This window comes from Syngnathoides biaculeatus, chromosome 1 (genome assembly GCF_019802595.1).
Source record: "Syngnathoides biaculeatus isolate LvHL_M chromosome 1, ASM1980259v1, whole genome shotgun sequence".
NCBI classification, from domain to species: domain Eukaryota; kingdom Metazoa; phylum Chordata; class Actinopteri; order Syngnathiformes; family Syngnathidae; genus Syngnathoides; species Syngnathoides biaculeatus.
The window spans coordinates 13,616,621-13,643,979 of NC_084640.1; the positions used below are offsets into that span (position 1 = coordinate 13,616,621).

A 27,359-nucleotide genomic window follows, 5' to 3' on the forward strand; every position below is an offset into this window, starting at 1 on the left:
TCTTTCTTTGTAAATATCTCGTGTTTCAATGTGGGCACTGGCTGTGGCGTATGTACCAAATAGTATTGAAGCGCTCTGTAGGCCGGGAATTACAGTACACATTGTATGTATTGAAACATCCCAATATTCGACCAAACCTGATTTTATAATCTCGGCTTCCTGCTAACACATCATGTTAAATGCCATAGATGGGCTAACGGAAGTAAAAAAAAAAAATAGCATAGATGTTACAGGAAACCTTTAAAACGACTGCTACGTTAACACGCATGGAGGAGTAACACAAACAAACGCACCCACAACAATAATAAACTCCAAATATGGACTGGACAAATGTCCAAAATGATCGCTTCGCTCGCTCACCCGAACGCTGACCCTGGCACTTCCTCTTCGATCACCCAATGGAAACGGCAGCTTTACAGATGCCACGTCCGCTGTAGATCTGCACTGTAATCGGCGTTCCTCGGAAAACGATAATGACGCACACCTGAAAAGACATATTTATTTTAGGAGAGACGGTCGAGTAGACCCCCGGCATCAATTTAACATCTATTTGAGGAAATTGACGTTATGAGAGCAGTTATTTTGTTCAACTTGAGTGGGGTTTTTTTCTTTACGGTTTTATTTTTTGCCTTTTTAATTCCACACAATGTCCGCCACTCCAGCTCAGTTGCCATGGCGGTGGCAAACACGTCCAAATCTCCCCATTGTTCCCGATCACATAGCTCCTTAAGCCCCCCCCGGAACCCCCTTCCGAAGCAGCAGGTAGCCTTGATGGCTCAGGTTTCGCGCCGAATAAAAACCCTAACCCTCCCGAGAACCCCCCCTTACCACACAAACCAACATGACAAGTGTCACTCCCGCTATTTTCCCACCTCCACTTCAAAGTCGGCGCGCATCGTCAGCGCCGCTAGACATCGCCGTGAACGCAACGCGGTGCGAAAACCCGTCGCTAACACAGCAGTCGACTTGTTTTGTAGCCCAAATGGACAAGCTCAAATGTTTAACACCAGTCTCTAGAAATTCAAACTCATAGTTGTCTTAACTTAGCTTCAGTTCTGCTTAGTAGCTAGCTAGGTTGATAAGCTAACGTAGTAGGAACTTCTTCACTCATTCTTGTTAAACAGCCCAAATAGCTTCAAACGCTACAAAAAGATACCAACTAAGTCCTTTGTTCAAAGTTGGTCAAACCAATTTACCATTTTATATAGGCTAACGTAGGACAAATCGTCACTTAACGCAGACACATCAAAACAGACGGACTCGAATGCATAACGCCAGTCGCAAATGCTAAAAATCAAGTTTTTTTTTTTTTTTTTTTACAAAATGCTTGTCTATCATGCTAAGTAGCTAGCGGGGTAAGCCCAAATAGCCTCAAACGCTACAAAAAGATACAAACTGTAAGCCCTTTGTTCACGCTAAGTCGGTCAAACCGACAAACTAGCCCGCTAATTACCATTTTATATAGGCTAACGTAGCGCAAATCGTCACTTAACGCAGACACGTCAAACAGACGGACTCAAATGCATAACGCGAGTCCCACATGATAAAAATCAAAAGTTTTTTATTACTAAATAATTGTCTATCATGCTAAGTAGCTAGCGGCGTAAGCTAATTAAGCGGTCTACATGTTTACACGGTGCAAATGTCTTAGAAGGGCTCAAATTCGTGCTATCAGTTGCATAAGATCCCCAAATCAAAGTAACTTCTTCACAAAATGTGAGCAAATTCCACAAACTAGCTCACCAGCTAGCATAACACGCTAAAGCACGCATCTAGATTTTCACTTGGCGCAAATATCTCAAAGAGATTGACGGAAAGGGCTGACAGCAGTCACAACCGATCCAAATTGTGTGTTCGCAAGAATTTGGTCAATCTCGGTAACTAGCTAGCCAGCAACCGCGATGAGCTAACATTAGCGGTCTCCATCTTTGCTCGCTTCCTGTCAGGCAAGGCAAACCAACTCTTTAGTGCTAAATGCGTTTCCAGTTGGCGTAAAACTCGCTAACTGAGGTGTCCGATTATTTCTTGCTCGTCTAACGAATTCGTAAACATTTTGCTTTGGATTCGCTTGACTTTCTTCTTGTGATTTCTCCAATTTTTTCCCCGACTCAAGGGGATATTTTGATCAGATTTCTAAGTTTCAAATATTGCCGTGACGGGGGCAATCATTTTTTTAAGAGTTGCTTTTTTTCCCCCACCGCCGCGGTGCTTTGCGGTAACCAGGATCCGGCGGGTCGTGGAATGCGAAGACCTGCGGTCCGCTAACAAAGGCTAGCGGGGGGGGGGGGGGGGGGCTCGCTATCAATTTACGCTTCCAAATTCTCTGATCTCGAGAACCGCAGACGAGCTCCGAGCAGAAAAACCTTCCCGGGTACTGTCTGGACAAGAATGTATTTATGAACATGTGTAAACTAATAAAGATGATTGTTCTTGTTCAATAAAATGTTTCTTGCAGATTTGCTCCGTTTGTTTCTGGAAACGGTTTAATCCCTAGTCGGAATACACGTTAATGACTACGTCGCACTTAAAAGGACACACATAATGTTGGGCTGCATGACCGACTTTGCCCGATCCGATCTGGAGTTCTGGATTTCATGAGATCGCACAGTTCCGGATGCGACCCAAAGTTTTGCTTGCAGTTTTCGGATTGTCTCACGCGGTCGCCATCGCACGTTCTGCTGAAAACGACTGTAGTGTGATACATTCAAGTCTGCGCGTGCCTCCTCGTGAGAGGGAGGCTTGGATCGGACCCACTGGATCCGGATCCGGCCCCCGGACTTCAAGCCCCTCCTCTGCGCTCCGTGTTTCTCGCCCCCTCCCCCCCCCTTCCCTCCTCCTCCACTCTTCTTTTCTAACTTGATTTGTTTGCAAAGAAGCGACGCCCTCTTCCTTTTCTCTCGCAAAGCACCCCCACCCCCACTCCCGCCCCCGCCCCTTCCTGTCCCCCACTCCCCAACTCGTGGCCGCCGGCGATCGCGTGGAAGTGGCCGGCAGCTCCGCCGGGCGATGCGTTTCTCCGGGATCTGAACCTCCTCCGTCCTCCCGTTTTTTTTTGGGCCAACATGCCGGACTCGAGCCGCCCTCGCCGCCTCCTGCTGCTCGCGCAGCTGCTGGGTTGCGTTTACGCGCCGCCGCCGCCTCCGTCGTCGTCCTGCCCGACGGGCTGCGAGTGCTCCGAGGCGGCGCACACGGTGAAGTGCGTGGCCCAGGACCTGCGCGCCGTCCCGGTCGGGATTCCGGGGTACGCCCGGAACCTCTTCATCACCGGCAACCGGATCGCGCGCGTCGGACCGGAGTCCTTCCGAGGCCTGCGGAACGTCACCAACCTCAACCTCAGCAACAACAGGCACGTAAAACCTCGTCGATGGGTCGATCAATCGATTGATCGATCCGCCGATCAAAAGTACATTTCTCATTTTCGATTATTACGTGAAATAATTGTTGAGGTTTCTAAATAGCGTCCGTACGTATTCTTTTCATATTAACATTTATGAATACAGTTTAATATCTAATAAATCAATACATACATATTTTTAGTTAAATGTTAGAATTCATATTTTACTAAAGTAACAAAAATAGGAAGGCATTACTGTCTAACTTTTGTTTCTTTTTTTAATCTTTTGAATTCGGAGCGGCTTGCACTTTAATTTTTTTTTTTTTTTGCTTTATTTTATTATCTCTTTGGATTCTTGGATAATAATTTACAGATTTTTTTCCATTACCGACCCTCCAATTTTAAATGAAACATTCAAAGTTATTTTTTTAGCGTTACAAAGTTAGGCAATGAAAATGTTTTGTATTTTTTTCTTTTGTCTTAAAAGTTGTCAATTAATGCGCTAATCTATTAGTAATTGTTCCACCTCTACTTGCTACGCTGTCTGTCTACATGTGCTGCTGCAGTTTTACGTTTGTATATCCGTCGACGACAAAGCTAAGTTTCGCTAGCCCGCGTGAAGTTCGGCGCCACCACGCCGCACGGCACTCGTATCTCAGATTTTTGCTCTCAAGTCAAATCAGGCACTGTGACGGCGGCCGAACTGAAGGAAAAACCTCCATCTGTCCTCCAGGATTTCCGAGGTGGACTCTCACGCCTTCGGCGGCCTGCCGAGTCTTCGGTCCCTGGACCTGAGCTCCAACCAGCTGGCGGTGGTCCACCCGGAGGCCTTCACTGTGGCCAACCAATCCCTGCGCGAGCTCAACCTGAGCCACGCCCTCTCCAACCACTCGGCCGTGCTGGACTTGGCCATGGCGCTGCGCTGGAGCGCTCTGACGTCGCTGCGGGGCCTGGACCTGTCGCACAACGGCCTCGTTTACCTACCGCCGCGTATTTTCTCCCACCTGGGCGCGCTTCGGCGCCTGCTGCTGGCCAACAACTCCCTGGTGGCCGTGCGCAACGCCAGCTTCGCCGGTTTGGGGGATCTCCGGGAACTGGATTTGAGCCTCAACTCGTTGAAGAACGTGCCCGAGGAGGGCCTCCGCGAGCTGGACTCTCTCCCCGAGGCCGAGATCCTCCTGGGCGAGAACCCTTTCACGTGCGTGTGCGGCATCGAACCTTTCGCCCGCTGGCTCAACCGTTCCCGGGGTCGGGTCCGGGACGCGGAGAGACTGGTTTGCGCCTTCCCCGCCGCCCTGAGGAACTCCTCGCTGCTCTCGGCGGTCGGCGCCTCCGGCAGCCTGGGGTGCCGCCGGAGGGGCGCCGGTGCCGAACTGGCCCTGCAGACCTCCTACGTGTTCCTGGGCCTGGTGCTGGGCCTCGTGGGCCTGGTCTTCCTCTTGGTGCTCTACCTGAACCGCAAGGGCATCAAGAGGCGCGTGTATGAAATGCGCGATGCCTGCAGGGAGGTCTGGGAGGGATACCACTACCGCTTCGAGATGGACTCGGACCCCCGCCTGTCTCGGGTGTCCTCGGGCACCGACATGTGAGACCCCCGCCCGGCCTTGTACAAAAATGTACAAATGCGTTCATAAACTTAGATGACGTGACTCCGGTTTTCCCGTCTTCCACGCGAGCGTTTCCGTGTCGACAAAACGGCGAGCAGCATCTCGCCGGGTTCAAAACGCCGTCTGGGCTTGAATGAGCTCCGAATGTGAATTATTTCAAGACTCTGGCATCAGGAAGGACGATAATTCGGCACAGGCCCAGCCCCCCCCCCCCCCCCCCCCGTTCCTTTCATTTCTTCTTCTTCCTTTTTTTTTTTTTTTCGCCTTGTTTCAGCGCCTCGACTTTTATTGTCACAGTGACGAGAAGCAGTCGCGGAGGCCGAGGCTCTTCAAAAGCCGGCCCCCGCGTTTTTCTGTTTCAAGGAACTTTTCCTTTCTCGCCGTGACGAGAGACAGATGATCCCGGGCGACGTGAAAGCGCCATTTTCTTTTGCCACAAAGACGACGTGAACGTTTGATTGTAGCTTGCAAATGACTTTACAGTCTTTCCAGGTCTTTCGGGGGACGCCCCCACTGTTTGACGCCAAAGACGAAGCCCCCCCCCCCCTGACTTTTACGCCGTTTTACTGCATGTGCAATACTGTACCACAATAAAACTACACGAAGCGGCGATGTGTCAACAAGCCTCATTTAGCGCAAACGCACGGCCGCGATTGTACGAAAACATTTTTTGCTGTGCTAACGTCTTGAGATCGTGGTTACTTCATAACTGTGCCCCCCCCCCCCCACGGGCCCCCCTCCGCCCTCGAAGAGGTCTCACTCGACACCCACTCACAGCTCTGTTTCCCGCGCTGCTCATCGTTCGTGTCGAGCGGCGCCGAGGTCCGTGGGGGGAAACCGCCATCGTCCCGTCCTCGCGGCCGCTAGGCTAACGCCGCGATCGAGAAAAGTCGCCTCGCCGCCCTCGGAAGAGCACATCAATAATACTTGGAGTCGGAGGAATTGGTTGCTTTAGATGAAAAATATTCTTCCCTTGAAAAAAAAAAATAATAAATAAAAAAATAAAAAATATATTTTTTTCAACTTTTTTTTCCTGAAATTTTTTTTTCCTAAAAATTTTGTTTCATCATTATTTTTTTTATTTTTTGTAAGATTGAGACTTCATTCATCCATCCATTTTGTTAGCCGCTTGTCCTCACAAGGGTCACAGGGAAATTGAGACTTTTTACAAAAAAACATCTATACTTCTCCACCACCGAAAAATTGTTAAACAAAATATGACTTTGTTCTTGAGAACCGTTTATTTTCCGAAAATATTTGTTTTAAAGTAATTGACTCGTTTTAGTAGAGAAATACACCTTTTTTTTTCATAAGATAACTTTTTCCCGCCACAAAAAATAAAACTTTTTTTTTTTTTTTACAAAAAAGGTACTGTAATTAAATAAAATCTTATTGTTTTCTTAAAATATAACTTTATTTTTCTAAATAAATGATCATATTTTTCTAAAAAGAAATGTTACATTAGACCACAATTTTATTCCCAGAAAAATGTAACTTTTTCACCAAACAAAATAAGATTATTTTTTTTTGGGGGGGGGAGCTTTTTCTCCAGGGGAAATCTGAATATTTTTATAAAACTATAAAAAACTAAATTTATTTTTTTTCCTTTTTAAATAAATTATCCTATTTTTCTAAAAATAAATGTGACAGTAGATCGCAATTTTATTCCCAGAAAAATATAACTTTTTCACCAAATACAATAAAAGTTTTTCAAGGGGGTCGGGGGGGGGACTTTTTCTCCAAGGGAAATATGAATATTTTTATAAACTGTAAACAACTACATTTATTTTTTCCTTTTTAAATCAATCATTTTGATTTTGGGAATAAAATCCCAAACAAACTTTGACCTTTGTTCAAGAAAAAGATTGCCTTTTTTTTTGTGTGTGTGTGTGTTCGCACACAACTTAGCAACAAGCTAGCTGCCCGCGATAAAGTCTTCAATACATTTTGGCGCCATTTAAACGACGTAGGGAAGCCTTTGAAGTTTTTTTTTTTTTTTTTTTTTCGTCTGCTTGACTGCGAAGGCCCGTGACCCATTTTGAAGGCGGGACCAGATAGCGGCGAGCGGCAGAGTACTTCATCATCCTCCTCACGCGTCGATCGCTAGCTCGGCCCGGAATCGAGCGAGCGGCGCGTCCGCGAAAGACAATAGCGGACCCGAGAGACCGAGTGACTTTCCACACCCGCGGCGGATGAGACGGGTCTTCGGCTAGCCGTTCATTTCTGTTCTATTCGCGATTGCCGCCCGCGTCACGACCTTCGCATCCACTCTTCAACGCACAAGATAATAACGTCAAATTTTCTCAAGATTATGACTTTGTCTTCTTGGAAGTTAAAACCTTATTTCGTTGTAAAGAAATGGCGTTCCCTCGCTAGATTGTGGCGGAATCAGCGCATTGCAGATTTTTTTTTTTTTTTTTTGGGGGGGGGTCAAATAATATGGCATATGGTGGTATTTTGAGTGCATGCTGTAATTTTTTATGCTGTAATTTTTCAACGTGGTAAAATCCAATTCATTGATTAAAACATTTAACACTGCTAAAAAAAAGTAATACAAAAATGAATTAAAACACATTATAAGGTATAAAATACACAATGTTCAGCCCCAGTGTGCAAGACTGTAATTTTTAAGGGTTTAAAAGATGTTTCTGAAAGTATGGTAATAGGAGTGTGCAAAAAAAAAAAAAAAATTATAAGCGTCCCGGCAGCAGGGTAGTACACCTTTAAATTATGCATCAATTAAAAAAAATGTGATCACTGCTTCTCGGATTTCACCAATTGCGACTGTGGTCTGGAACCTAATAGTAATACTAATAATATTACTGCTAATAACAATTACAATAATGATACTACTACTATGATTATAATTATTCTACTGTACTGTATTCATATTTATTCTGTCATTACTTGCATTATTTGGAGTTTCCTGGCATCCAATTAATACTGCAAACAACACATTGACACTATCAGAAAGATAATAATTGAACATAAATATGATAGGGTTGGCGTATGACTATGTGGCACATTTTCTGTGCAAAGTAAACAAAAATAAAAATAAATAATACGACATCCACAAAAAAAAAAAAAAAAAAAAAAAAAAAAAGTGGCACGGCTCGAACGCGACAAGAGATTTTGCGCGTTGCGTGCGTAATGGAAAGAATTCCGGCCGCTGTCGCCAGGGCGATTTCCTGCCGCCGGAAATTGTGACTTTGATGTAAGCCAAGGCACTCCGGCGCTCATCAGGAAGCAAAGGAAGCGAGGAAGGAGGGAAGAAAGTGCTCGTCCTCTCCACTACGACACTGCTTTAAAGTCGCCCCATGTACTTATGAGCCGCAAGGTCACGCTCTATGAATTTCACAGCATGAAAATATGAAATTCATCATATCAAGAGCACTGAATTCAATCGCCATCCATTCCTCCTTTGCAAAGATAATGGACGCCCCCCCCCCTACTATATTTTTTTGTATTATACCACCCATCCATTTTCTTATCCGCTTATCCTCACAAGGGTCACGGGAGTGGTGGAGCCTATCCCAGCTGTCAACGGGTAGGAGGCGGGGTACACCCTGAACTGGTCGCCGGCCAATCGCAGGGCACATCGAGACAAACAGCCGCACTCCCAATCACACCTTGGGACAATTTTAGAGTGTCCAATTGATGTTGCACGTTTTGTGGGATGCGGGAGGAAACCGGAGTGCCCACCCGGAGGAAACCAACGCCGCCACGGGGAGAACGCGCAAACTCCACACAGGCGGGTCCGGGATCGAACCCGGGTCCTCAGGACTGTGAGGCCGACGCTTTCCGGCTGCATCACCCACGTTTAAAATCATTTTCACTTATTTAATTAACTACAAGATGTCACATTATAAAACATTTTGTACTTGGTTTTTTTTTTTTTTCAAATGTCCAACATAGTATATTCATCATATTAATAAAAAAAAAATAAACACTTATTTCATTAACTACAAGATGTCACATGTTATGTTTTTCAAATGTACAAGATATATTCATATTGATTAAAAAAAAAACCTTTGCAGAAATGTTATCTTTTAATATGTATATTTGGTTTTAAATGTTCCCTATTTTCATTTTTTTTGCTTGTTAAAAAAAAATCTGACAAGTACTGGTTGAAATACATAAAGAAAATAATAAAATCAAAACTCACCTTGAAAAATGCTTCATTCCATTTTCCACCCATCTTTCTGTATTTACATAAACCTAAAAAAAAAAAAAATCAATGACTATAATGACCAACATGATTGTGGCAATAAACAGACAGATGTGATTTTTTTTTTTTCCCCTATTAAATAAATTAAAAATCCCTCTCACAGCCCCCCAACACACACACCAAATTCTGACTTACGCCCCCCCCCCCCCCCCCCGCCCAACCGGCCCGCCACACCTGCAGGCCCTCACCTTGATTAGAAGCCAAGCAAGTGGAGCGGTTAAAAGCAGCACTTGGACGCATCATGCCGGTGCAGAGCAAGTAGCTTGACGTTGAGTTTTGTGGCTACTGTTGCTTTGACCCAGGCTGCCCGCCTGCAGAAATGGCTTGTGGAATTTATTTGGGGTAAGTTTGACGAAAACATTATTAATATTTTTGATTGGTTTTTATTTTAATAAAATTTTTGCGTACGTGCAGGGTCTTGCTGCTTTGCTACCTTCAAGCAGAGCATGTACGCTGTTTGTGGGCTTCTCGACAAGGTGAACACAAACTTTGTATTTATTTTTAATATGGATTGAAGTTTTATTTTCAGTGTAATGTGCACACACCAAAAAATACTTTTAGAATTGTCATTGCTTACCAGTTGGAGATTGCACTATAAATTTATAAGTATTAAAAAATATATATTTAAAAGTAAAGATTAGTTCATTTTCTGTGTAATGTGCATATAGCAAGAATACTTTAGAATTGTCATCACTTACCAGTTGGAGTAGGATTTACAAATTCTAAAAGTAAATTTTAAAGAGGTAATTTAAAAAAAAAAAAAAAAAATCTGCAATAAGTCAGTTTTAATGAAACTAACCTAGAATTTTTTTATATAAATACAGTAATTTAATATTCCAAGCTAGTGATTTTAGTGAGTACTTACTGTAAGTTTAAAAAATAAAAGCCTCTGCTGATCAAAGTTTTTTTTAAATACGTGTTGTAGGGTTTGAGTTAACATTTATTAATAATGAAAAAATTGTACTGCACATAAGCTATTTACTTTTTATTTAATAAAAAAATCAACAAGTCAGTCAAAATTCCTATTTTAATGAAACTAACTTTTAATACACCAAGCTAGTGAGTACTTACCGTAAGTTAAAAAAATAAATACAAAGGTGTTTTTTTTTTTTTTTTTTTAAAAGTTTTACAGTTTGCGTTAAAGTATACTCTAAAATGTACTGCACAGAAGCTATTTACAATTTTTTTTTTTTTTTTTTTTTTTTTTTTTCCATTTTTTTTTTTAAAGTTAAAGACTAAAAATCTTGTAAATGAAATTTAGGCTCCTGTAATGTGCATGTTGACAATTTCTTTATGTAGCAGTCGTGGTACCTGGTCCAGTCTACTCGGCTCTTAACTAGCTAAGACGAAAGACTCGTTCGCTGCCATTGACGGATGAATTTGACCGCGAAAGTACTTTGCTGATTTTGAAATATATTTTGATTTTTGACTTTCAGCTCAAGGCAAGACATATGTTGGCTTTGTGCAAGATGGCGGCGGCAGCGATCCAAGACGTGCCGGCAAAGCTCCCCAGAATCAATTCAGACAAGCGGCCCAGGTTCGAGCCCCAGTCCAAAGTGGCAGTAGTGCCGAAGTCTCCGCTCAAGGCGGCAAACCTTCGTCTGGCGGCGGCGGCTACTCGTCACTCAAGGTGGTCCGCCGCCGCCCCGTGGCCGTGTCTCTCAAGAAAGCGGTGCCGGTCAAGCCCCAGCGGGTGAGCCTCTCAACGGCCATCGCGAGTTCTGGCTCCCTGAGCAGGTTCAACCCGCCGAAGTCCGACCTGGCGGTCGGACCGCTTCAAAGATTCCAGAAACCGAACAGCGGGCAACGCGCTGAGAAGTCGTCTGGCTTTTTCTCGACAAGTTACGGCAAACGCAAGTTCTTGGCCAACATGCGGACGTCAGCCAACGGCGCCGCCACCAAAGTCCTGATTGGGCAGAAACCAGCAAGACTGCAAAAAACCTTTCCGAACCACAACCAGGGTCACCATGTGGGCCAAAGTAATAAAGCGCAGCAGGCGAGCGGAGGCCGGTCCGGGGCGGGATCCGACGGGGAACGCTACGCCCCCACGAACGTCCTGATCATCCCCAGCCGCTACGGTGGCTTCCCCATCAGGCGCCTGAAGGACCCCGCGTCCCAGAAGAAACAAAAGGTGGCCCCCCAGAAGCCTGCTACCAGCTGGGCTCACACTGGCACGAAGTGGGCCAGAATCAAGCTAAGACCCTGACCATGGTAATGTCCACTTGAATGTATGGAGCACTTTTTAAAAATGATTTAAATCCTTTTTTTTTTTTTTCTTCTTTCTAACAGGAGTGACGGCTGGCCATTTTAGTGTTGGCTTTTGGAAAATAAAGTACATTATCGCTGCTAATTTGTGTACTGCTTTTTCTCTTGGTACTTTCAAAACAATTCTGGGAGCCAGAGTGCTTTTTGTGTGGAAATGGTGTTCGGTACCTTTTCAGCTTGTCCCCAAGCCGCTTATCCTCACCATCTGATCTGGGGAACTTGATAGTGTATACATATCGAGGGGGATGCCAGTTGGTCGCCATCTTGGTACTCCCAAAAATGTGTGCATGATGTAGTTAACAGGTTGGATTATGGTGGATTTTCAGTTTGGCATGTAGAATTAAAACTGGTCTTGTGAGCTCCCCCCCCCCCCCCCCCAGTTCTGGTAACAAAGGTTTTTAATTCGACTTGGTAAGCCAAGTGCAAAGGAAAGACAGAACACTATCAAGAAACCTTGCACATTACCTAGGGCACGATTGTCGTGACATGTTAACTTTTCCCAAAATACGCTGTCAAGCACTATCTTCATAACATTGAAAAAACTAAGCTTTTTTTTTTTTTTTGGGGGGGGTCATAAAAATTTTATAAGTATTTTGGGAAATAAGGACTCTCAATGAAAATACATGCTAAACTCATTGTTCAATTTGTCTGACTTCCTATTTCAGACATTTAAACTTGTTTCCTCGCTTTCTTAAACCAAATTCCATTTGCTGTATTCATCAAATTTCACAGGAAATGTTTTCTTGCTTATGCACTGAAGTTTGGGAAATTTTTTTTTTTTTTCGTGAAAAAATTGCCTATAAAGGTGAAGCAGCGTGAACTAAACCCTTTGTTCAAGTGAATTAAGCTCAAAGGAAAATTAAAAACCTTTACAAAGCAAATCTTTAACTTACCTGTGGAATGTTTTCTCACCGCCAAGAAACTGGCGATTAACGCACCTGTTGCCGCACAGGTCGGCATGGTTGTTTTTGGGAGTATCAAGATGGCGGACATCTGCTTCCGGCGACATCAGCTACGGTGGCCAATGAGCCATTCAGTTTTTTTTTTTTTTTTTTTTAATATAAATCAGTGGTCGCAACGCTTGGCCAAGTCCCAATTTCCAAGATGGCTGCACCTGTGAACTCAGGATCTTACCCACTGTAAAACCATCCCAGAAGTGAAGTTCAGATTGGAATATAAAAAATTAAACTTTTGATGGCGGCGTATCAAGATGTTGGGATAAGTTCTTTTTTGGCTTCAACCCCCCCCCTTGTTAGAAATGTGATGCTTTTGACACTTGTAGTGCTGCTGCCATCTAGTGGCTTTGTCTTGCATGCCAGGATGGCCCTTTTTTTTGTGAAAAAAACTTTATGGCAGGCTCGCATCGTTCCCAAGTTGAACATGGACAATAATTACATTTCATACTTTAACTATTACACGACCTGCACAATCATACACTGCTTAAATTTTAGTACATTGTTCGTGAAAATGTGCACAAACATGATTTTCAAAACATTTACAGGTTATTTTTACAATATGAGGGTGGGGGGGAATTATGAAATTTCATTAAATTTACAGAATGGGGAAAGATGTAATTTTTTCTGTTAATGTTTGAGCAAATTAAAGTTTTACAAAGGAGACAATCTGGACTTGTTTCTACCCCATGGGTAAATGTAACAGTTTAAAAGTCATGTTATGATCCAAGCCGCTTATCCTCACAAGGGTTGCGGGAAAGCTGGAGCCTGACAGGCAGACTACACCCTGAACTGGTCGCCAGTCAGTCGCAGGGCAGATAGACACCATCACTGAGCGGGAATCGATCCCGCGCTAAACGCAGGCGTGTACCACTACGTCTGTAGTTTAAAAGTATCTATGCTAACCATGACTAGCATATCTATGGCATTTCAACGTACATTGAATCCCATCTATTACAAGTTTGTCTGGACTATTGATCACAAAAAACAGGTTCACTGTCGTATAAATATGCACATCATTTCAAAGATTAGTCACTTAGGGTCGTCATTTTCAAAAGAAAAGCAGTTTCATTAACATAAATTAACATACTTTTATTTGAGGAATATAAAATACTACTTTCAATACAGGTACTGAATAAATCCACAGCAAAGCTCTTAGCAAGATTTAATGTACATTTATTCTTAACACGTGGAACATATAGTATAAAGATTTGATACTGAATAAATGATATTCATTGAGCCAAAAAAAGGGGAGGTGGGTCTTCGGGGTGGGGTGGGGGGGGAGAAAAAAAATGGGGGCATAGAGGGAGGAACTTTACATCAAGTTTTTAGCTACATCTGAAATACAAATATGCAGAATCCGCATCACTGGAAAAAAAAAAAATAAAAACTTTCTTCATCAAGGTCTAGCTGTTACTCAAGACTTTTTTTTCTCGTTTTTTTAATATTTTTTTTCAATATTCTCTACAGCCGCACCAGACAGCCTCGTGTGTCTTGTGTGTCTTAAGTGGTAATTTTTAAAAACGGTGAAGCGACAGAATTGGGAACGAAAAGAGAGAGAGCGCGCACAAGAGAGATAAGGAAGGGGGTGAGGGGTGGGGGGTGTAGGGGATTTTTGGGGGCGGGGGGGGGGGGTGTAATTCATGTACAACATGGTTTATATACACAGCGCAGCCGGGCGGGTCTGCTTGGATCGAGCGTCGAGGAGCGGTCCGAGAAGAACGGCATACAATCGAGGGACAAAAGAGAAGAAGAAGAAGAAGAGGTCGGGGTGTTGTAGGTTCACCGTACTTTTGAGGGGCGGGGGCGGGGGGGGGGGGGGGTCGGGGAGGCCGTCGCTTTCGACAAAAACTACAGTTTGCTGCCAAGCCGGCGTATCTCAGTGTGAAACAGTATTATTACAGTATGTCGACACTTTTTTTTTTTTTTTGAAGGTGTACAGTACAGGGGGGGGGGGGGGAGAAAAAAAAATAAAATAAAATCCTACAATCTACTGCACAGGAGAGCACACGTGTCCGCCCCCCCGGATGTGGTGTGTTTGTATTTGTAGGTGTGGGGGGGGGGGGGGCATTACAGCAATCCCGAGTTCTCGGGGGGAGAAAGCAAGCTTCCCCAAAACTGACTGTAAACGAGACAGCAACTTTGGTTACAGTTATTATTTTTTTTTTTTAGGGATATTTTTGTATTTTCATTAAAAAAAAAAAACAAGTCGTTTCAGGGCTAAGCGAGGAGGGGTGGGTGTGGGGGCGGGGGGGGGGGGGGGCTTCCCCATCCATTCTTCTCCCGCGGTTATCTTTCTACTTCATGGTATTCCTTCCTTTTCGCAGTAGAGGGAGAAAGACAGTGGAATCCGAGGTGATTTTGCATAAATTAAAAAAAAAAAAAAAAAAAAAAAAAAAAAAAAAAAGAAAGAAAATAAAATCGTAGGACAGTCAAAAAGTTTCGCTCACAAAAAAAGTCAGGGCGCCGGGGGAACGGAAGGAGGGCCCCCACGGCTGTCACGACTGGCCCACGAGGAAGAGTACGTCGCAGATGACCTGCGACACGCTGGAGTTCATGAGCGGCGACACGGACACGTCCAGCAGCCGCGACTCGTACAGCGTGAACTCCGAGTGGTTCTCCTCCAGCCGGGCCAGGGCGTGGAGGGCCCGCGCCGCCCTGCGCATCATGTCCACGCTGGTGGGCTCGAAGTGCGCCTGCATCTGGAGCAGCGTGCTCTGGCTCTGCTGGTACTGCGTGGCGGCCAGGCTGTCCTCCAGGAAGCCCAGCAGGTTGCCCACGCTGCCCTTCTGCACGGCGATGGCGCGCGCCGCCAGGCCGTCGCCGTGCGCCAGGTTGGCCAGCAGCACCACGGCCATCTCGCGGCACACGGCCGCCTTGCGCTCGCCCACCAGCCGCACCAGGGCGCCATACAGCTTCTCCAGCCGGCTGAAGGGCGGCGTGGCCAGGATCAGGTCCACGTTGTTGTCCTGGATGCTCAGCTTGCTCAGGGTCTCCAGGACCAGTCTCTGCGGCGACAGAGAGCCGTGCGGGCCCAGCGTGGGGAAGGGGTCCAGGGCCTCGGCCGAGGGACACACGGCCCAGTGGAGCAGCCCGTCCAGAAGCGGCAGGCAAATGCTCTCAGAGTACACGGACAGGTCCAGCTGGCCCGAGATGTTGGCCAAAGTCACCAGGCAGTTCTCCCGCAGAACCTCCAGGCAGTCCCACCACCACTCGTCGCGCTCGCAGCTCACGCCCTCGTCCTCCTCGTCCTCCTTCTCGTAGGTGACGGGCGCCTGCTTGCGCTCGGGGTGCCGGTGGTGCAGCAGGACCAGGCGGCCCAGGAGCAGAAGCAGGCCCGGGTGCTTGGACATCTCCTGGTCGTTGCCCGGCACGAAGGAGAGGCTGCGCACGATGTTGGACACGCAGACGCAGCGCCGCGCCAGCGAGTCCTGCCAGTCGGCCAGCGTGCTGAGCGGCGTCTCGTCCTTGCTGTGCGGCTCGTCCTCCAGAATCTTCACGTTGCGCCGGCTCTGCAGCTCGGGGTTGATGCTGAACAGGTACTTGCCGTTCTCCTTTTGCTCCTCGGCGCCGCCCCGCACCGCCTCCTCCGTGACGGAGCCCGGCCGCGCCGACAGGACGTCGTCGATGGTGGCGGTCACCGGGGCGCCCGCCGCCGTCGGGAGCTGCGGGACCGCCGAGCGCGGGACGTCGGGCCCCGCTCTGGTCTCCTTGGGCGGGCGCTTGCGGGTCTTGAGGCGGCTGACGCGGCTCTCGAAGTGGGTCTGGATGTGCTCGGTGATATCGCCGCCGCCCACGCTCCAGTGGACCAGGCCGCTGTCGAAGCTCTGCCGCTGGCCCAGTTTGGACGCGTGGCTGCCCTGGAAGGGGTTCTTCTTGCGTACCACCTTGATGGGGAGTTTGTCAAACTTGCTCGCCTGCTTGGGCTTCTCCGCAACGGGGTCCTGGGAAGACCCTGAGGTAGCAGGTTCCTTGACCCTTGGCTTTTCCTCGCCCCCGTCTTTTTGGGACCTCTCCTCCTCTTCCTCCTCCTTCACCCGCACCCCGGCGTCGGCCGCCTCCTCGTCCTCGTCGTCGTCCTCTTCGTCCGTGCCGACGAGCTCCCCCTCGGGCATCGGCACGTCGTCGTCCGAGTCCTCGGCGGCGTCGGGGTCGAGGAGGGTGCGCTGGCCGGGATCGCCCACTTCGTACTCCTTCAGGATGCCGAAGATCTCGATCAGGCACCGCCTGAAGTACTCCACCACCAGTTCCAGGAATCCAGGCAGCTGCGAAAGAAGACCGCAAAAGTCAGCGAGACCCGAGACCTCGGCAAAGCGGCCGGGAGGTCGCGGCTTCGCGGAGGCAACCTGGCACAAGTTGAAAGTGGTGATGCTGTTGTCGTCATAGAGTAGGATGTTGATGGTGTCCAAGGCCCAGGTGCTCTCCGCTAACAACCCTGACTTCAGTGACATCATCACACGCCACGCTTCAGGTGTGCCTATCAATACATCGCCGTCAAAAAATAACTTTCATTAAACTTTAGCTACCACTGTAAAAAAAAAAAAAAAAAAAAAAAAAAAAAAAACACACTACATTATTTATACTACTATACTGTTGTTATACTTTTCACGAATGTGAATATATTTTTAAAAAATCCAATTTTTAACTAGCTTTTTATCCTAGATTTATCAATCGAAATCCTCACTTGTCGTATTATTTATTTTTAGTAAAATTCTTCACTTTGCGCTATGCTGAAAAATATTTTTTCCCCCCATTTGAAAATGGGCTTCCCCACCTCAAACTACGCTTAGGACTTTACTGAAAAGGGTGACAGTCGCATACCGATGTCCTTCATGGTTAGCCGTCTCCGTGGCTTGAGGTGCGGTTGTGAGCATTCCACGGAACCGGGGGGAAAGCCCGCGTCCCGCCGCATCATTGGCTGCTGCACGGGGGACTGCCCAATGTGGGAGGCGGGCACCGGCGGTCCGGCTTTCTGCACCTTGATGCCCGGGTGCATGTAGGGGGACTTGCTGGGCGACGTCCTGCTCTCCATGGGCCGGGGCACGGGCGCCGGACTGGACACCTGAGCAATGTGGTTCTGCGACGCCTGATAAGTCGACGGCAGGGGTCTCGTCATGGGGGGGCCGGAACCGCCGGGGCCGAAGGGAGGTTGCCTCTGGTTGACGTGGCCGGGCCAGGGGCCGCCGTCGTGGTTCATGCGCTGATCCGACGGCATCATCTCCTCTGACCGGTTCATGCCGTGATAGACGGGGGCCTGGCCGGGCACGGGGGGCCCCTGGCGGTTGTGATAGTTGGGGTAGCCCATTTCGTTGCGGCCTTGCCAAATGGGGCCTTGGGGGCCGTCGGGACCCGAGGGCATGGGGCTCGCCATCATCTGCGGGGGCATCGGCGACTGGGAATTGGGCCCGCCGGACGACGGTCCGCGGTCCCGGCCGAAGGGAAAGGGGAACTGGTTCTGCGGACCCGGGGGCCTCCGCTCCCCTCCGGGGTAGGCGTTGTATTGATTATACATGTCCTGCTGGCCTTGAGGCCCGGAAGATTGAGGTCCCGGGGGCTGCTGACCGCTGTAAGGGACGTTGTACATTTCCCCCTCGTGGCGCTTGGCGGGGGGGCCGTAGCCACCGTCCACGGGACGCTTGTAGTTCTGCGGGGAAGCAAGCGTCCCTTTTTTTTTATACTCCGGAAAACTCACACGTTTCTTTGATCTTTTATGTTGAATCTGAACGTCCTTACCGGTTGTTGCTGTGGATACATTCCTGGTTGCTGGTTTGGATACGGACCGCCAGGGGGCGCTCCTTGGCCAGAATACTGATTGGCATAGGAGTCATGTCTGGGGACACCACAGATAAAGAAAGTTCTGGTCATTGCACATATGAGTTATAAAATTGTTTACAGATGTTTGAAATAATGATTCCAATATTAACAGCTACTAATAGCGTATTTAGTGTAACTTGGATTGTTTCATTACAAAGTGTCTAAATAATTATCTGAAAGATTATAATTGACTCCCAACAATATTGCATATAAAACGGTTGTTTTAGTCAATTCAAGTACATTTTGAGGAGTCTTGCACGGATGAAAATTCAACTTGGGTGCTTCCGTTAATAATTTCGAATGTCCAAAAATATAAAAGTGTATGTTGCATTCAAAATTACAAGTACTGAAATATTTTTATTATGACACTAATACGAATAATTGGGATAATTTTGGTTTGACGAATTGAAAATGTCGCAGTTCACGTCTCGCACATATGTTTGGAAAAACAAAAAGCGCGTTTGATGTCAAATCTCAATCGTCACCGTTGCTGAGGCGGCGGTCGGCTGGGCGAGTACATCCCCGCGTCGGCTCCGGAAGGCATCAGGTTGGGCTGAGCCGCTCCGGGTCCCATGCTGCCGTCGGGACCCATGCTTGACTCTTGCCTGTATGTTCATAAATATGCATTTAATACCAAAGCAGGACACGGACCCACAATCCAAAGAGAATTCCCACAATTCAATGTGTACCTGCGGTCATAGCCATAAGGATATTGTTGCCTCTGCCCCATTGGCAGATTTCCCATGGGTCCTGGTGGGCCTCTGTTGTACTGCTCTCCCATCCCGCTATTCGGACCGGGTGGCATGAACTGTTCTCCAGCTTAAATAAAAAGACATTTTATTAGTTTCCCTTCACGACACGACCAAGCTTGATTGGTGTGTCCGCACACCTTTCCTCATGCCACCAAAAGGGTCCTTGTTGGACTCGTAGGGACCCATCCGACCCATCATCTCGGGGCCGCCCATTCCGGGTTGGTAGTTCTGAGAGTTGGGGGTCATGGCGTTCCTTCTGGAAAATGCCGGGTCGCTGGAATCGGCAAAGGGGTCCTGCAGGTTGACGCTACTCCTACACAAAATAAAAAAATTAAAATAAAAAATTCAGGAGATTGTTGAACAGCTCGCCGAAAAGCAGCGTTGGGGTTGAAAGTGCGACGGGTTCGCAAACGAGATGCATTTGAACGACTTGCCTAAAAGGGAAAAGTCGAATGAGTGCAAATTATTTTGTGACAAGTAATCTTGCGCTCCACTGGATGCATTCGATGCGGTAATTAATCAATAATGAAGACATGGCATCTATTACCCACCCGATTCTATGTTTTGTTTTCTGTTTTTCAATTTAGGCTGCCATGAGCCATGTAACATAGCTTCCATCCATCCATTTTCTTTGCCGCTTATCCTCACGAGGGTCACGGGGAGTGCCGGAGCCTGTCCCGGCTGTCGACGGCCAGGAGGCGGGGTTACACCCTGAACCGGTTGCCAGCCAATCGCAGGGCACAGAGAGACAAACACTCACAATCACACCTCGGGGCAATTTAGAGTGTCCCATTCATGTTGATGTTGCATGCAAGGTCCACATAGGTGGGTCCGGGATTGAACCCGGGACCTCAGGACTGTGAGGCCAATGCTTTACCAGCTGATCCACCCTGCCGCATAATACAACTTTACAATTTTAACTGTAACAATGTAGTGTAAACGCAGGCTTGAGAAAATGTGCTCCATATCTTGGAACGGTCAGATGATTCTGATAACGTCACGTCGTACCTGGCACCGGGCATCGGAGGCATTTGGGTGTGAGGGGTGGAGGCCGGGGTGGGAGGCTTCAACTCTCCCCCCTCCGCCATGGAACTACTGGTGGACTGAGGAGTCTGGGGGCCCTGGAGCGATCCAGAACCAGCTGCAAAAATAGGGACACGCATTAAAATTGTATTCCGAAAACAAAACCAACCACATCCGGCGCCAATCGCTCGCAAGTCGCCGGGAAACGGCTGAACTTCCGACAATGACGAACGGCCGGCCGGCCGAGACGGTGGCGCTCGCGAGTTCCCATGATGCGGGGTGATGGATTGTGTTTGCGCGAGAGCGACGGTATCACGGTCCTGCTCAGGACTCAAGTCTGATGACTCACGGCTTCCCATTCATTAAATCGCAGCGCGCGCACACGCACACATGCGGGCTGGGGTCACCGGCAGGTTACGCTTATTCACAATGTCTCACGTCACCATTGCACAGTCACACATAGGGCGACTCCCCTTCCCCCTTGCCCCTGCCTCCCCCCCGACAGGGATTTCCCTTCTACAAGGGAGGAAAGGAAGGAGGTGGGGGGGGGGGGCAGAGTCAGAGAAATTGTGACTTTTACACACTCGAGCGTCTCCTCACCCCCTCCTCCCTGTGCCTCTCCATTCATCATTTCTGGCTCAGTACTAATCTCCAGGGAGTGTTGCCTTTGTAGCCCTGGGCCAGGCACCAATCAGGCGGTTAATATGAGCCCCCCCCCCCCCTTTCCTTCATCGTTACTGGTGCCTCCTGACAAGCACCTTGATGAACAGTAAACCGCGCGTTTGAATTACAGATTTTATAGCGATTATTTAAGGTTTTATACGGTATACAGACAGCCGAATTAAGAGTTGAGCACCTTCGACGTAGCACAACGATGCACCAAAACGTGTCGGGCGGCACCGATCGGCATCATTATTTGCTACGAAATGCTTCAGAAATACAACCGTTTTGCTCCTCTTTCTGCACCCGTGCCAAACTCAGTTTACTGCAAACTGCTCATTTTGGTTCTGAATGTGGAGATGGAATCGCTTATACCATGTTACACGAAATAAAGATGAAAATTGATCCAAGTAAACCTTGAATTTTGCAGATTTAGGACGTACCGGGACTGGGTGGCTGGATCTTCGGTTGGCTCTTTTTGGTGTCCGTATTGAAGAAATCTGGGGGCGGCTCCTCGCCGCGCTCAATCTTGCACTCGAAGGCGTACAAACACTGGATGTACTGCTTCTTGAGGGAACTGGCCGCGCTGCTCGACGTGCCCACGTTAAGGTTGGTGGCGAGCTCTCGCCATTTCTTGTTCTTGTTGACCTGGGTGGGCAAGATGCGGTTTTAATGACACCGGGCGCAGACCCCACCACCGGGCAAAGGAATCCCGGCGTACCTGCGTCAGGCCTCCGATCTCCTTGACGGACACGTAGAGTCTGAACAGGTCCAGAGGCTTGCGTCCCACGGCGGGGAGGTTATTCATGCCCATGGCTTTCTCCTCGGTGAAAGCCAGGTAGCGGTCCACCCACAACTTCCTCTCGGGCTCTGGGCCGAGTTCGTACAGGCGAGTGATCTTCTCGTTGGTGATGGTAGAAGAACTCGACTTCTACAATACGCCATCGAAGATTAAATCAAAATCCGTGAGAACGTAACACCGCGATGATGCAAATGCTTACCTTTTTGGATTCAGGCTTCGGAGTCCCATCCACTTTGTTGTTCATCTTCTGGGCCTGGTTGATTTTGTCCATGCCGAACTCTGAACTAGGAGCCATTCCTAAGATGGTAAACAAATAGGAGATGAGCACCACACCGTAAGGTCTCCAGGAAACTAGTCGGCTATGCCCTACCGAGACAAAGTGTACTCTAAAGAGATCATCAATTGTGATTTGGGAAATTATCCATTTTCTCCTAACTGGTAATCTATTCCAGTGACAAATCGTGACCGGCAGAACTAGGAAAGGCTCTTCCGATATGTGGCAAAAGGTACCTCAATTCATAAAACAGAATAATAACTGTGTTCAAATAAACAACCCTAACTAGTGAATAACTTGAGATCACTTTTTTTTGTGTGTACATGTAATTTTGCGCCATTTTTGTCTGTGTACAGTGTAAAATACGTGCTATGCGTCTTGTACTTGCCGGGGGTGTTGTTGCCCATGTTTGCCCCCATGGGATACGGACCGGGACCTCCCTGGTTCATCATACTGTGCATGCTGTTCATGGCCGGGCCGTACGGAGAAGCCGAACCCATCATGCCTTGCGACATGGGGTAGCCGGGTGGCCTGTGGAAGGGGGAAAGAAAAGAAAAATTATGATCTTAAAAAAAAAAAAAAAAAACAACTCCTGTAACATATTTCTAAGACCGTAAGTAAGATTTCTATTTTGTAACAACACAGCTTTTGTCCTGTCATAGTGAATAAATAAAGCAGCGTTTCTACACTGAGTGACGCTTTCATTTGCCAAAATCATGATGACTGAATGTCTGGAGGCTGATCTGGCATCCTCGCTTGAGAAGGACGCGTTTCACTGAGCTCCTCTCTCTCTCTCTCTCTCTCTCTCTCTCTCTCTCTCTCTACCTCCCTCCACCTCTCACTCAGATAATTACTTGGTCTGCTGCCATGTACTCAAACTGAACACAGCACGTGGGAAAAGCTGATCATTTTTCATGGTCACACAGGAAAGAGAGCGCACCATGCACAGTCATATTCTGCTGAAATACTCGCGCTCCAAAAGGCGGTGAGTCACATTTTTGCCTTGGTGCGTCGCACCCACCTGTTGTGTATGGAGTTGGCGGGTCCGTGATGCATGGAAGGCCCGCCGTCTTTCCTGTTCATTCCCGGAGGCGGGCACATTCCGGAGACCACCTGAGGAGGCATGTTGCCCATATTGGAGGCCATCCCGGGACCGTAGGGCCTGGCGCCCATCTGGCCCGGGACTACTCTGCCGCCGGGGGGCATGTTTCCGTAGGGTGCCCCGCTGCCCTGGCCGGGCATGGGATTCATGGAACCGCCCATGCCGGGGCCGCTAGGGTAGTTGGCATTGGGCATCCCTGAGTAGCCGGGTGGCCTGGGATAACCTGGAGGCATAAATTACAAGTCTTTACTCTCATTGCCCAGTGGCCAAATTTCAATTACGTGACTATTCATTTGTAATTTGCACCGCATTATAAGGCGCGTAGAATAGACGCTACAGTGGAGGCTGGGGTTACGTTATCCATGCATTACATGGAGGTGCACTAAAGGCTCAATATTGATCCATACATAAGGCGCACCGTCTGCTTTTGAGAAATTTAAAGGCTTTTAGGTGCGCCTTATAGTGCGGAAAATACTGTACTTTGTTTGGTATAGAGCACTTGCTACGTTTCCTTCCACTCGCAATGCTTTTCTCCGTAATGGTAATAATAATAATTCTGGAGTTTTTCCAAACATCTTGCACCAAGTGCACGCAAAAAAAAAACAAACACTTGGCCTCTCCCAGTGCCACCATCATGACCAAGAGTGAAATAGTTTAGCAAAAAAAGGTTTAATGGGCAGTTCTATCCGTAGCCGGCCTCACTTTGAAAATCGTTGTCGACGCTTTAAACCGGGAGTGGTTGGGTAAGTGCACATCAATCAGTTTATTTCAATCATCTTATTTCAGTGATGTCATTGACAGAATATGAGGATATTTGGATTTCATGCATTTTTCTTCCCCGCTTTGACCAACATCTGAATCATGCCACAAGGTAGAAACTGTAAGTTGAACTATGAAGTGTAATTCTGGCCTTATTCCGAATTTCATCTTACTCCACATAAAAAAAATGACTTTATGCTCACATACTGTGTTCCAAGATTAAACTTAAGTGGCCAGACTTCTCCAAGTCGAGCTGCTTCAGACTAGATCTGATCGGTCTCTGCGGTCCAGTACTAAATTTACCGCTGTGCCGCCTGTTATGACAAGAGGGGCTTTATCGGGCCCTGGCGGTCTTCTGCTATTACTGACTGGGAAAACGTCTTCAAAGCCGACAGAATCCGCTTTTCCGACTTCAAAGTCAACTGATAATTTGATACGTATAGGAAAAAAAGTGAGAGGAAAATGGAAATCTGGGTTATCCGTATAATGGGTCACTCATATCCTTAAGGGGAATTGCAGTCGATAATACTTTGTGTCGTTCCATCAGTGCGGACTCACCTTGAGGGCCGTACTGACCCCCCTGAGGGCCGTAATTTCCCATGGAGTTGTTCTGGGGATAGGGTCCCATTCCGCTATGCATCTGCCCTCCAGAGGACTGGCGTGGAGATAAGGCAGAGCCAGGTTGTCCCGGGGACCCGTAGGGAGGCATCTGTGGGTTACGCATGTACACTGCAGAGAGAAAATCGGAATGATCATTAGATCATAGACTAGCGCTAAAATACATTGGTCTCTACATTGCCAACAATCAGAAGAACTCCCACCGCGCTCACCCCTATCTTGGCCCATGGCCGACTGGTTCATGGAAGAGTGCATGATGCTGTCGGACTGGACGCTGGGCGGCCGGGGAGGCATCTGATTACCTGTAAGCGAGCACAAATTTGACGAAAACTAAATGAAGGGAAGAACAATGATAAACAGCCATTCCCGAATAAAACAGACATCAAACACAACCCCTGCCACCGACACGGTGGATGGGCTGCTGCTTGGATGCTTTACAAGCATTGTGATAGTAGATGGAGACTTAATGTTCCCATCTGGCAAGTCGCCTCATGAATTACAAATGAGAGCGCTCACGTTTTGGTGGGTATGCCAGCGTTCGCTTTGGAGTCCAAAATATATCCCGCTTTCATGCGGCATCTGACGCTGTGTCACCGCTTCAGTAAAAATGTGGTGGAATTAGTCAGAGTGGTTGTTTGTGTTTACTGTGCTTAGTCAGGGAGATCAAAATTGGTTCCTTCTTGAAGTATTTTCCGAGCACTTTGCCGTTTTTATTTACCTGGCACAGCGGCGGGGGACAGCGGGCCCGTGCGAGAGGGCGTGACGCTGGCGGGTGAGCCCACGGGTGACGGCGAGGGCCCGCGGATGCCCGGTAGGTGGGGTGACGTGTGCGGCGAGAAAGGCGACTGGGCGGGGTTGCTCTGCTCCCCCTGGCTGCTGGACACCCCCGAGGTGCTGACGCCCGGGCTCAGGGCGCCCTCCGTGCCTGTGGGAAGGTCATCGATGGAGCCTGATAGATCCTGAAAGAAACACGCAGACGTCTTTTTTGATTCTGATTTTTTCGTACGGCACCGTGCCGCACACAGAAGTCATCACTGCGTATAGTAGTTCCCTGCATATTCACATTTTTTTCTCCCTCTGGAACATCTCCCCTATCCACTTGCTGAAAATCTTATATGCGGTTTTTGTGCTCTTCGGAAATTTGATGCCGCAAGAAAGCGCACTCGAAATTGGAATGTAGTAAACTAACTGAATTGTTGAACTAATACGCGTCGGCTGACATCTTTCAACATCTGGGTTGTTAATGGTGGTAACAGTGAATCTTTGCAGCATGTACACACATAATTAAGAAACTAGCCTTTTTTTATTGTTATGAGTTTAAAACAGCAGTATAATGGTGTGTGATATATTTACAGTCACAGTGTGTGTGTGTGTGTGTGTGGGGGGGGGGGGGGAGACATGGGTTATTTTGTGTCTGGGGTATTCATGAGGATGTCTGTAAATTGTTAAAAAGGGCAGTTACTCAAGTGCCATGCGGCATTGTTATTGAGCCTTCCCGGCCCGTAGCGCAAAGGCCAGGGACAATCACATTTGTCTGAAGGTGAATGTTTACACGCTGGCCGCTCACGTGGAGCCCATGTGCTTCCTCAGAAATGCTAGCTCATCTGCCAGTCACGTCGGAGGAAGAGAGGGAGGGAGGGAGGGAGGGAGGGGGAGGAGGGAGAAAGCATTGGCTGGAACGTGGCCAACAATTCCCATAGAAATCTCACACACTCGCAAGGCTGGCTGCGGCCCCTGAAGCCGGCGGTTTTTGCACTTGAAACGGTGCCCGTTGCTATTTTTGGGACGTGACCTGATGGAGGAACCACAGAGGGAGCGACAGGCGGAGAACGCTGATTCACAATACAGCCCCCCCCCCCAGACTGCCTGTGCAAGCCAAGGCCTCGCTGACCTGCACGGGCAAAGCATGTGACGCGCAGCGGGCAGGCCCATTATGTTGGCTGATTCCACACTAAACTGGTGTAGATCGCAGATCTTACGAGCACACTGCTTAAACCAGGGGGGGGCTCTCAAACTTTTGGGGTCTCGGGAACCCTTACAGGGGAGAAAATTTCCCACGTCCCTTCATAAACTCATAATGCCAATTAAAGTTTAACTAGGGTGGCATTGATTAACCAAAACATGAATAATTTAATTGCAAAAAATCTCTGCTGCTTTGTTGTCTACCCCCCCCCCACACACACACACACACACACACACACACAAACTGTTGCTAGTGTCCCTCACTACACTGTGCTGAAATCCGTTTGTACGATGGCAGGTTAGCAACTCTACACTCTCATTTGATGGCGTCCATGTCACTCACCAGGCAAGGCCTCGCCTTTTAAAGCCATCCACACTCTAAGTCACAGGTACTAGGTACAATAGGGACAAAATCCACACTGTTTAATCGTGTAAATAAACTTAATTTTCATCCAATTACTCAATCGATGGGATAAGAAAAATTGTAGGATATTTTCACAATAACGTTTATCTACACAACGCATATCCTGATTTGTAGACATATGCTTTTAAAAATAATACACAACTTTATTGCAGATAATTTGTAGACTCTCATGTTACAGCTCGCAGACGCCCAGTTCAAGAACTAGCATCTTACCAAAAAAAAAAAACAAAAAAAACCCCAAGGTTGTAGCAGCCATTATTACTAGCTGACATTTAACCCTGCCCCCTCCCTATCAGACACCCACCCAAGCTGCACTGAGACATCACAAGAACGGTCATGTGTCTGCCGGCCGGCACAATGACCACCTTGGTAACCGCCATACTCAAAAGAGTCCTTCCATTGTGCCGGGGAGGAAGAAAAAAAAAAAAAAAAAAAAAAAAAAACCACAACCGGACATCGATCTCCATTGCTTGGCCCACCAGAGACCCCGGGGGCGAAAGGGGTCAACTCGTGTCGCTACCTCTTGGGGGCCCAAACAGGAGGAAGACCTTGGTAGGGGGGTCATTGCAAATGGCTGACACACTTTAGTCAGAGACAGAAGGGAGAAAGTTGAAACTGGATTGCCGGCAAGAGTCAACAAACGAGCTCAATTAGTTGTGTCTGTTTTGTTATAATTGCCCTTTCCACAAAAAAAAGATTCAATTGAAGTTGCCATTACTATAAAGAGAAAGCAACAAATGAGCTCCTTTATTAAGCTAATTCCGCTGAGGAAAAGCGCCCGA

General features: G+C 47.6%; 3 protein-coding genes and 1 long non-coding RNA gene across 7 annotated transcripts in view; 2 read left to right on the forward strand and 2 right to left on the reverse strand.

Moving 5' to 3' along the window:
- Positions 1 to 68: 68 nt before the first annotated feature.
- Positions 69 to 11,720, reverse strand: LOC133500467 (uncharacterized). Of its 2 annotated transcripts, none has more exons than XR_009794913.1 (3): positions 11,603 to 11,720; positions 9,107 to 9,159; positions 69 to 484 (listed from the first exon to the last, which is right to left on the reverse strand). It is a non-coding gene; the product is annotated as an uncharacterized LOC133500467 (long non-coding RNA). The 2 variants fall into 2 exon arrangements; XR_009794914.1 differs by lacking the exon at positions 69 to 484 and adding an exon at positions 3,184 to 3,308.
- tpbga (trophoblast glycoprotein a) lies at positions 2,938 to 5,148 on the forward strand. Its single transcript, XM_061818772.1, has 2 exons — positions 2,938 to 3,346; positions 4,068 to 5,148. The coding sequence occupies exons 1-2, from the start codon at positions 3,063 to 3,065 to the stop codon at positions 4,921 to 4,923; spliced, it is 1,140 nt and encodes a 379-aa protein (XP_061674756.1). The 5' UTR covers positions 2,938 to 3,062; the 3' UTR covers positions 4,924 to 5,148.
- On the forward strand, positions 9,376 to 11,519 carry LOC133500340 (uncharacterized). The gene is made up of 4 exons (XM_061818902.1): positions 9,376 to 9,511; positions 9,584 to 9,645; positions 10,606 to 11,380; positions 11,459 to 11,519. The coding sequence occupies exons 1-3, from the start codon at positions 9,489 to 9,491 to the stop codon at positions 11,373 to 11,375; spliced, it is 855 nt and encodes a 284-aa protein (XP_061674886.1). The 5' UTR covers positions 9,376 to 9,488; the 3' UTR covers positions 11,376 to 11,380; positions 11,459 to 11,519.
- A 1,224-nt stretch (positions 11,721 to 12,944) lies between the features above and the next one.
- The window catches only part of arid1ab (AT-rich interactive domain 1Ab), a 43,320-nt gene continuing 28,905 nt past the window's right edge, over positions 12,945 to 27,359 (reverse strand). For 2 of the 3 annotated variants that reach the window (XM_061818432.1, XM_061818441.1), the window contains 16 exons: positions 24,910 to 25,150; positions 24,404 to 24,493; positions 24,132 to 24,302; positions 22,734 to 23,037; positions 22,101 to 22,243; positions 21,638 to 21,735; positions 21,358 to 21,567; positions 21,080 to 21,284; positions 19,962 to 20,094; positions 19,091 to 19,266; positions 18,891 to 19,020; positions 18,687 to 18,806; positions 18,121 to 18,217; positions 17,209 to 18,031; positions 16,734 to 16,864; positions 12,947 to 16,652 (listed from right to left, as the gene is read on the reverse strand). In XM_061818432.1, coding sequence (XP_061674416.1) covers positions 14,886 to 16,652; positions 16,734 to 16,864; positions 17,209 to 18,031; positions 18,121 to 18,217; positions 18,687 to 18,806; positions 18,891 to 19,020; positions 19,091 to 19,266; positions 19,962 to 20,094; positions 21,080 to 21,284; positions 21,358 to 21,567; positions 21,638 to 21,735; positions 22,101 to 22,243; positions 22,734 to 23,037; positions 24,132 to 24,302; positions 24,404 to 24,493; positions 24,910 to 25,150 — 4,839 coding nt within the window. In that variant the 3' untranslated portion in view covers positions 12,947 to 14,885. Of the gene's footprint in view, positions 16,653 to 16,733; positions 16,865 to 17,208; positions 18,032 to 18,120; positions 18,218 to 18,686; positions 18,807 to 18,890; positions 19,021 to 19,090; positions 19,267 to 19,961; positions 20,095 to 21,079; positions 21,285 to 21,357; positions 21,568 to 21,637; positions 21,736 to 22,100; positions 22,244 to 22,733; positions 23,038 to 24,131; positions 24,303 to 24,403; positions 24,494 to 24,909; positions 25,151 to 27,359 lie in introns of all 3 variants that reach the window. The other variant, XM_061818423.1, reaches the window with a different exon arrangement.